The sequence below is a fragment of the Mercurialis annua genome, linkage group LG8 (genome assembly GCF_937616625.2).
Source record: "Mercurialis annua linkage group LG8, ddMerAnnu1.2, whole genome shotgun sequence".
Classification (NCBI taxonomy): Eukaryota; Viridiplantae; Streptophyta; class Magnoliopsida; order Malpighiales; family Euphorbiaceae; genus Mercurialis; species Mercurialis annua.
This window is the reverse complement of record NC_065577.1, coordinates 7,296,269-7,305,777: the sequence shown is the minus strand read 5'-3', so window position 1 is coordinate 7,305,777 and position 9,509 is coordinate 7,296,269. Positions and strand designations below refer to the sequence as shown.

Below are 9,509 nucleotides of genomic sequence, written 5' to 3'. Positions count from 1 at the left end.
AATTCGGTTTTATAAAAATTAAAATCAAACCAAACTGAATAAAATTAACACCAAACTACTATTTAGGTTTGGTTTGAAAAATTACCAAAACGAGTCAAATTCAATTTAGTTCGCTCACTTCTAGTTCTCGACTTAAATAGCAATATGCCCCTTCAACTTGTAAGTAATGGGTAATTAACACATAAATTAACTTTGTGGGCAAATTAGTACACGAACTTGCTAATTATAAGAAATTAGCCCCATTTTAAAATTTTACCCCTCAATTTATAAGTTAATTGTCCCCTCAATTGGCAATTTACCTCCTGAACTTGTAAGATAATTTGCCAAAATGGGTTAATTGCGCATAATCACCAAATTAGTGTATTAATTTTCCCACAAAGTTAATTTATGTATTAATTGTCCATAATTTACAAGTTGAGGAGACAAATTGCTACTTAAGTCCCTAATTGTCATTCATGCACTAATTTTTCTGAACCAAACAACATAAAAAAAACTACCCCTTCTCTTTTTCATTTTTATCATTCTCATTATTACCAAACCCTTTAGTCAATGAACCGGATTTGTCCAGATTCAGATAGAACCCAACCTAAGTTAATTTTAAATATTCTGATTCCGGCTCATGCAGTCAAAGTTAAATGGACTCAGGCTGAACTTATCTCGGCTTGCTTCTAATAACTAAGATTCTGAATCTGTCCAGAAAAAGTAGAATCTGTTATACCTTGAAAGACTTGAACTTTTAAAATTAGTGAATCCGGTCTTCAAATCCAGTCCAAGATGGGGTAGCCCATCCCATTAAAAAGGTCTACATAAGGGCACAAAAAACCACAGCTAACGCATCCAAAACCAATCATCTAACTGGAGAATGTGTTCCAGTCTTGGAATGCAATATGCCAAGTTACGGTTGCAAACTATACTGATATGTCCCAACTAAATGGCAGGTCAAACAACTAAAGCTAAGTTCAGCATGGGACACACACAAAAACACCAAAAAAAAATGTTTTCAACGGATTAACATTCTCAAATTACAATGCACATACATTTAAATAAGTTTGATCATCCAACCCTATTCATTTTCAGCCAAATATAAACCGCAGCTTCCACCAAGATGTCTCGCTCATCCGATTCAAACATTCTACTTCATTCTCAGTGCTTCTTCCTTTTCTTTCTTTTTGTCTTTAAAGCTCTACAAGTTTTCTAAATCATTCGTATCATCCAACCATATTCATTTTGAGCCAATCGCAAATGACAACTTTGGACGAGACTTGTTCTTGCCGAGTAATTTTAACTGATTAGAACGTTCTTCCTCCTCTTGCTGCTTCTTCCTTCTCAATGCTTCTTCCTTATGTCTTTGGAGCTCTTCTAGTTCTCTAAATCTTTCTTCTTCTCTCATTTGCTGCTCCAAAGCTTCCCTTCTCTGAGATTCTTCAACCTTCCTTCTATTCTCTTCAAGCATCATCTCCAGCTCTTCTTTCTCTTTACGGACTCGTTCCTGTCCATTAACACAATTTAGTATCATTCAAGGTCTAACGCAGTTGAGTGAAACTATATTTAGTTCTTTTACCAGCTTATCATGTTCAGAAACTTTTAATGGGACACGACTGCGTTAATAATCCAAAGACATGTCCCTCTTGCAGAGAATTTTGTTTAATCCTTGATAATACCTCATTGCAGATGATTCATTTCCTTCCCCAAACTTATGTTTTCATTCACATTAATTTTCAGATAATTGTTCGAGATGCAGCATTTGAGTTTTTGTCCAAGACCGAACGGCTAACAGTATGTGGAAATTGACCAGTACAAATAAGTTTATCATAAGGGCAGTACCTCTTTTTCCCTTGCCTCAGTGAGGGCAGCTTCTTTCTCTTTCTCAAGTTGAATGGTGACTTCATCAAGAAGCCTTTTCCTCCCCTCCTCCAGACGTCTCTGTATCTCTATCTTGATCTCCTCGGTATTCAGGCTCTCTTCAACTTTTCTCTGAATAGCTGCTTCAACTCTCTTTGCTGTCTCCTCTTCAATCAGTTTTAGTTCTGCTTCCAGTTGACGCCTGTGAAAAAATAAAATAAAGTTAATCCCGAAAATGGTCACTCATTAAGGTGTGTTACTGCCGCCCTTTTTCAAATGCCTTCCAACCCACAAGAAAGTTTAACTAAAACAACAAATAACAATTCAAGCTCGCTTCCTTTTCTTTATTTTTTTTCTCTTTTCTTGACTAACTACGGGAAATTGCAAACTGACCTTCAGAATGACAAAGGTACTACATTATGCTTATGTCATGATGAACTACAGCATACCTCTAACCGAATCCTGATCCAAACAAATGAGTATCAAAACTGGTGAACAGTAGATAAACGAAGCACCCAATATCATCATCAAATATAACAAGTTGAATTATAGCAGTATCTTCCTTCAAAAGAAGCCTGTAGAGAAGAATGTCAAGTAACCTGCTGCAGCTTTAAGACTAATACCGAAATAGTTTAATCCTTGTCAAAATTATAATTTTAACAGATAAAGTCTATAACTGATGTTAATTCTTTTATATTGGTGCATGTTTAAAGTCCGTGGTGCATGTTTAAAGTCCGTGGTGCCGAAACAAAGACAATTGTATGTCTCAACAAACTTATCAGGGAATTGAAAAAAGGAAAAGCATCCTATCGACAAGAAGGTGCAGCACATAGAGAGGCAACTAGACGATTCTCTTTATGCTGCTATAAGGCACAGAGCCCAACCACAAACTGCAATAACCATTTCAATATACTCTACAATGATAGTGAAACTTGGGACAATTGAATTAGATGCATATAATTCATCAGTAGTGCCATAACAGAAGGAGCTACATTTCTGACTAAGCACCAAATCACTTCTGTTGACTAAATTAGTTATTTTAGTTGTTACAAGTAATCAATTTAGTTAGCATACTCCACAGAAAAAGAAGTTAAAAAAAGTTAAAATGAGAAAATTCTGGCCAAGGTACGGAATGTTTAAACTACGATGCACACGAAATACTGGTCGAGTGTAGCAGCCCACGCTTGTTGAAGGTAGACAAATCAAAATCACATGATTCATATGCTTTTCTACCTAGCACTAAAAATTAATGAAGCCAAACTGTCATCCTTTTTCTTGAAAAGGAAAAATCACACGAAGATATTCTCAGTTAATGGATTGGGATTGGTAAGCAGATTATGGAAAGTTACTAATATAAGCTCACTATAAAGAATCACCATTTCAAAACTTAAATATCCTTAGTACATGTGATAAATATCCTTATCACATGTATTATATACAATATAATACAAAAGCATGCAACATGATTTTGAACAAATTAGAAATGAAGAAAACAAATATGATTTCTCAATGCATGGCAAATTTTTATTGGAAGAATCAAATCATGGCCATAAGTTTCGCGCCGTTTCAAAACTTAGAACTAACAAAAAAGAAGATAGAATGAAAATATAGAATGAAAATATAGAAAGTTATATATGAACTGGAACTAATTATAGCCTGACACCTAAAGAAGTAATCAAGTCTCCATGTTTCCTGAAGCATGTGGTAGTGTGGATGGAGAAGACCACCAATATTAAATCACTATATTGGACAAGTAATACAAGCAAAATTATTGTTATATTAAAGTAAATTGGAAAATGAAATAGTTTTCTTCAGTCTCTCGCATATTAAAGGAAAAATGATACTACAACGGTACTGACAAAAAAACTTAGGTGATACCTAACAACATTAAACTAAATTTGCAATTTTCTTTTGGAATGGACAGAAGCAGAGACAATCGTCCAGTAGCTGACAAGAATCAGAAAAGGCCACTGGCAACAACAATTATAAAGAATTTAATTTTCACCTTACAGTAAATAGCCAAAAGTGCAATTAATGGCAGTAAACTTCATGTTTCAAAATAGACCACTTAATCACTTGCCTCCTACTCAGTTTATGTAAATCGACTTGGACCAAACAACAAGACCTTTCTCTCAAATTATTGACATAAAGTTAATTGACCAGGTGGGTCGTATGCTATAGTTCAATTTTGCAGCAGTATTGTCTGACCTTGTAACTAAGATCTAATAACTAAGAAGCTAACAGAAGCATCCCCCAAGTATAATTTCTCCACCAACTAAAATTAAACTTCTATAAAACAGCCAGAAGTTAAATAAAATACAATCAGCTCTATAATCCAATACTAGACCAGATAAAAGGAAATAGAAACATGACAATGCTCCAAACTAAAATTTGTGGTGGTCAGTATACCTCTTTCTCTCTTCTTCTTCTTCTTTTTTCAATTTTTCATTAGCAACTTTGTGCTCCACTGGCACAAGACTTGGGCTAGAAGATTTATGAGCGGGAGACAAGGAGGAACTCCTACTTCTTTGCCTCTTATAATGCCTCGAGTTTGGAGAACTTCTACGACGTCTTGGAGTTGGAGAACGACTTTTATGACGTCGAGGAGAAATAGAACGACTTCTTCGTCTGTGTAATACAAAAGAATTATTGAGCAACAATAAGGAAGTATGTATATCACTAATGTACATTATAACTTGGAACCTTTTCTCACCATTAGTGCAATTAAAACAGAAACATATCCAGTTACCTCAGACATTGTTAAGATTAACCATTGTGCTCCATCTTTTATCACATGATATCACAATCGAGCAACGAAAGGACACAAATCGGCACCAATCACCTGCTCCCTTCCCATCCCATGTGATGAGAAGAGATTGAGTTTTTTTTTTAAAATGTATTAAAGAGACCATGAACCCTACAGCACTCTTGAGCCATTCTTTGTATTTTGATCAAAAGAAAGTTATATTTGGAATCTCTCCGCATTTCAGTGAAAGCAGTGAGATCCCCAAACGCAGATGGCTTTATAAAATTGATAATCAGTATTATTTATTAGTTTGGAAAAACAAAATCATCACAATTTAAAGAATATGCCCCAACATGGAATTGACCAACACATGAGCCGTCAAACATTAACTCCTATGTAACAGGAAGATAATCAATAAAGAAAAGTCTTTCCGAACTACCAAAATAAACCATCAAAACATCAGTTTCAATCACAGAAAGAAGTAAGAAATAAGCAGAAACAACAAATACTTTCATAAAGGTCCAATTCAGCCTAAATCATAAGCAACTTTCACATTTAAACCAATTCAAAGCAGCTCTGTTTAGAATGCTCTCAGTATCTATACAAAAAAGCAACTCAGATGTGGAATGCTCTTAACAAAAGACATGCATAATCTTAAAATGAAGGTAATCAAGTAATGCAAAAAATGCAAAACAGATATCTGAGTTGGTATTCAAATGCAAAATAGATCTTAAAATAATATGCCATCCGAGAGAAAACTATCAACAAGATAGACAAACAGATAAGAACTTAAAATTAACTAATAAGAATAAGAGGCATCAGATCAACTAGAAGACTTTGTATTTCCACTCAGCAATAAAAATACACCGAGTCCCAAATATTTTCTCACAAAATCCTTGAGGATTAAACTATACAACAAAACCAGCAAGAATGTAAACAGATCACCTGCTGTAAGATGAAAAAGGAGATCGGCTCCTCTCCCTCCGGCTCCTTCTGCTATACCTATGCCCCACAGGTGACCGTGATGGTGATCGCCGTCGCCGGTACGAAGGCGACCGTGACCGTGACAACTCCCTGGGCATTGTCTACACACTCCACAATATTTAAAACTCGCAGACTCCAATGAGACTTCGGATCAAAAACCAAGCTTCAATGACAATAAGATATTTTATCCTGCAAAAACCAAAATGCTTCAATTCCAAAATTCAAACCAAAGTTATAGCACCACATACAACACAAAAGAGCAGTAATAATAGCAAGTAAAATTCTTTTTGTGACAACTAAATTCACAGTAGATCAATAATTTTAATTAAGTAACAGCTAAAAAATAAATACAATCAAAAGAGTTTCATAAGCTATGAGCATCTTACAAAAATAAACAAAATTAATAATTTATGAATTAAGATAATCTGAGTTGAAACCCTAGCTACTAAAAATCGTGTATGCTATACCGTAGATGAAACGGACTTCACAAGGAATCGAATCTCTGGCAACCCTTTGTTTTAATGATATCAATTATACAAATCCCTAAATCAAAAAACCCTAAAATTAAAAATTATGAACTGAAATTAAGAAAAATTGGACAGGATAAATGAGTCAATTGATTATTAGTATCAGAAGAAAATAAACACACCTCAAATTTTTGGATTGAGCGACTGATTTGGCGAATCTTGGCTAAATCCCTAATATATAATTCTAGATTCTTTTTAGAAGTTATCATATAATGGGAAATTATATAGTTCACCATTTGGTAAAAATACTCATTATTTTATATTTATATAAATAAAAAATAATATTTATTTTATAAAAATTAAAATAATCGTATACTGCCCATAACATGATTTGTTAATTTAAATTTTATTATTTGTTGTAAAAGTAAAAAAATAATTTAACAAAAGATAACATTTTACTTTCTACCACTGTGATAATTTCTGCATTGATATATTGAATTTGACTCACTCTAATAATATTTAAAACTAATTTTTTCAATTTTTTAAAAATATATTAGAAAAGGACAAAGAATCAATTCATCTCCCGAACTTATTACAAAATATTGAAAAAAGTTATTTTTGTGACATTTTATATAAACAACCCGCAACTTAATCATTTAGCATCTAATCAGTCCCTCTGACACGAAAACTCTCAAAAAAGAGAATGGAATTACTTATTACAAAAATTAATCCTAATTAATTATAATTTAATATTAAACGCAATTAAAACTAATTAAGCCTAATTATTTTTATTAAACACCTAAACCTAATTCCATCTGAAGCTGCTGTCGAAAACCAATTAGCCATCCTAATTTGTTCTTAGTGTGACTGAGAACTGAGGATTGTCTAGTGGAGAATTACAGATAGTGAAATATGGAAATTAAATTTTTTAAAAAATTTACACATCTATTGACAATATATTTATGATTATATAGATTTATAAGTTTATATACTATCTGGATGGAATAGTACCTTAAAAAAGATAGATTTAATGCTTCTGATTTCGAGTTTATATTTTGCAAGGAGACAAGTTAAGCACGGAAATTTCGACGAAGTTGCATTTTCCGTTTTAGAAACGTTTCTCAGAAACTCTCAGAAACTTATAAAGAAACGTTTCATGCCGTTTTTGTCAATAAAAAATTTAAAAAGTTGTAAAAAAAAACTAAAAGATTTACAACAAATAATTTTTTTTGAATCAATTACCCTTATTGTTTTGTTTACGATAAAATTTATCTTCTTATTTTTATTAAATTTAATTATATTTAATTTATTTTATTAATTGACATGAATGTATAAATCAAACTTAACATATATAGCATTTTATAATTTCTAATTTTATAAATATACCCCTGTATTTTTATTATTTACACGTTTCGTGTATTTTATTTTAGAAAAACGTCGTTTCCGCATGTCCATTTCGTGTCGTTTTCGTTTCCCGTTTCCGTTTACGTTTCCGTGCTAGTTAGGAGACAAGTTTATAGCGTAACAAAGGCATAAAGACTCAAACAAAATTGTAATTTTAGGAGGTTTTGACCGATATTTCTGATAAGATATCTGTCAATTTAAAATTCTCATAGGCATATGCGGCAGTAATTAGAAGGAAATCACCTTAAAATTGAATAGGCAAATGTGAAATCTCAAAGCTCTAATCACTTCAATCAAATGTATATACTTTTTTTTTCATGACACTATTTTGTTGAGATTTATATTTAATATATTTATATTTTTTATTTTCTTACTATTTATTTCATACAACCACATTTTATATAAATATTTTGTACAATTTAATTTTTATTTTATTCTTTATAGAAAAATTTGAATTTAGACTTCACTAAAGCAAACCGAACTAAAATGAAACTTGCACACATCTAGTTGGTAATTTTATTAATTGCAATTTTTTTTTATAATCTTAATTGACTTTAGTTCTTTTATAGTAATATATTAGAGCATTTATTGAAATTTTTAATATGAAATTTTACTTTATTTAAAGGAATATTGAATTATAAATGACATGATAAAAAATCTTTGACTTTAGTGCTTTGTCAATAAAATTGATTGACGTTTTCGTTCTAAAATAAAATTGAAATTTAATCTTTAAAAGGAATAAAATAAGATTTAATGATGAAATTATAATTTGATAAAAGTAGAATGATATTGTTAAGAGTATACTAGGGAGAGAATTGCTTGGAGGCGTTTAATCCGACCTGTGGCATCAGACAAGGAGACCCCATATCTTCTTATCTTTTTGTTTTATGCATCGAGAGGCTGGCCCATCTGATAAATAGAGAGTGCGTTAGTAAGAAATGGAAGCCCTTGGTCATGGGTCGTGATTGTCCTGGCTTGTCTCATCTCTTTTTTGCGGATGATCTTCTTCTTTTCGGCGAGGCTTCTATGAACCAAGCTGATGTGATTAAGGATATTCTGGACAGTTTTTGTTTGTCTTCAGGGCAGAAAATTAACAAAGATAAGACCAAGGTGTTATTCTCTGCTAATGTTCAGAACTCTTCCATGGTTCTGATTGCTCGTAAGCTTGGTTTTGAGATGACTGAAGACTTAGGAAACTATCTGGGAGTCCCTCTCTTACATGGTCGATACACCAAGAAACATTCGGCAGGAGTAATGAATAGAATTAAAACCCGGTTATCCAACTGGAATGCAAGGACCCTATCCCTTGCGGGTCGTTCAACGCTTATCACATCTGTCCTAGCGTCCATTCCTATCTACACGATGCAATCTACTGCATTGTCTAAGGGGTCCTGTTCTGAGATTGATAAAAGTTGTAGAAAGTTCCTTTGGGGATAAACGGAGGATACTAGAAAGATCAATCTTATCAAGTGGGACGTTGTTCGCTTGCCGAAGAATAAAGGTGGTCTTGGATATAAGCATATGGGTTTGATGAATGAGGCTCTTTTAATGAATGTTGGGTGGAAGCTTTTAGCTAATCATGATGTGTTCTGGGTTAACGTCTTGAGAGCTAAGTATAAAGTTTCAGATGATTGGCTGCTCCCATTATCTAATATTAAAGGCTCGTCGCATTTATGGCAAGCTTTGAGTAGATGTTGGAATCATGTCCAATCCGAGGTTAGGTGGGCTATGTGCGATGGGGTGTCTATTCGTTTTTGGTTAGATCCTTGGCTTGGGGATAGCACGATTTTGAGTCAGATTGCGTTGGTCAATATTCCAGATGAAGTAAGAATGGATAATGTTGCTTCATTTGCTGATAATGAAGGAAGTTGGCGTTAGGATAAGTTTGCTAATTTTTTACCTAACTCTTGGCTCCTAAAGATTGCTAGTATTATCCCTCCTAATCTTGACAATGGAAAGGATTTTATGTATTGGGGTTTTTCGAGTTCAGGGAATTTCTCTACTAAGTCTGCGTATAAGGCTATAGAAGGTGATGCTGAGGTTGAGGTTAATGAGCAATGGAATGG

General features: G+C 33.1%; 1 protein-coding gene across 2 annotated transcripts; it reads right to left on the bottom strand.

Moving 5' to 3' along the window:
* Nucleotides 1-980: 980 nt before the first annotated feature.
* On the bottom strand, nucleotides 981-6,328 carry LOC126659958 (uncharacterized protein At1g10890). Of its 2 annotated transcripts, XM_050353288.2 has the most exons (6): nucleotides 6,222-6,320; nucleotides 6,040-6,115; nucleotides 5,534-5,761; nucleotides 4,252-4,470; nucleotides 1,825-2,044; nucleotides 981-1,489 (listed from the first exon to the last, which is right to left on the bottom strand). In XM_050353288.2, the coding sequence occupies exons 3-6, from the start codon at nucleotides 5,668-5,670 to the stop codon at nucleotides 1,223-1,225; spliced, it is 843 nt and encodes a 280-aa protein (XP_050209245.1). In that variant the 5' UTR covers nucleotides 5,671-5,761; nucleotides 6,040-6,115; nucleotides 6,222-6,320; the 3' UTR covers nucleotides 981-1,222. The 2 variants fall into 2 exon arrangements, with proteins under 2 accessions (XP_050209245.1, XP_050209246.1); XM_050353289.2 differs by lacking the exon at nucleotides 6,040-6,115 and having other exon boundaries at nucleotides 6,222-6,328.
* Between the last annotated feature and the right edge of the window lie 3,181 nt (nucleotides 6,329-9,509).

Bases quoted from the DNA above. Each gene is read 5' to 3' on its own strand.
- LOC126659958 (XM_050353289.2), bottom strand. From the start codon at position 5,670: ATGCCCAGGGAGTTGTCACGGTCACGGTCGCCTTCGTACCGGCGACGG. The intron at 4,471-5,533 runs GTGATCTGTTTA...TGTATTACACAG, and splicing joins CCTTTTTCATCTTACAGCAG to ACGAAGAAGTCGTTCTATTT. The intron at 2,045-4,251 runs GTATACTGACCA...ATTTTTTCACAG, and splicing joins GAAGAAGAAGAGAGAAAGAG to GCGTCAACTGGAAGCAGAAC.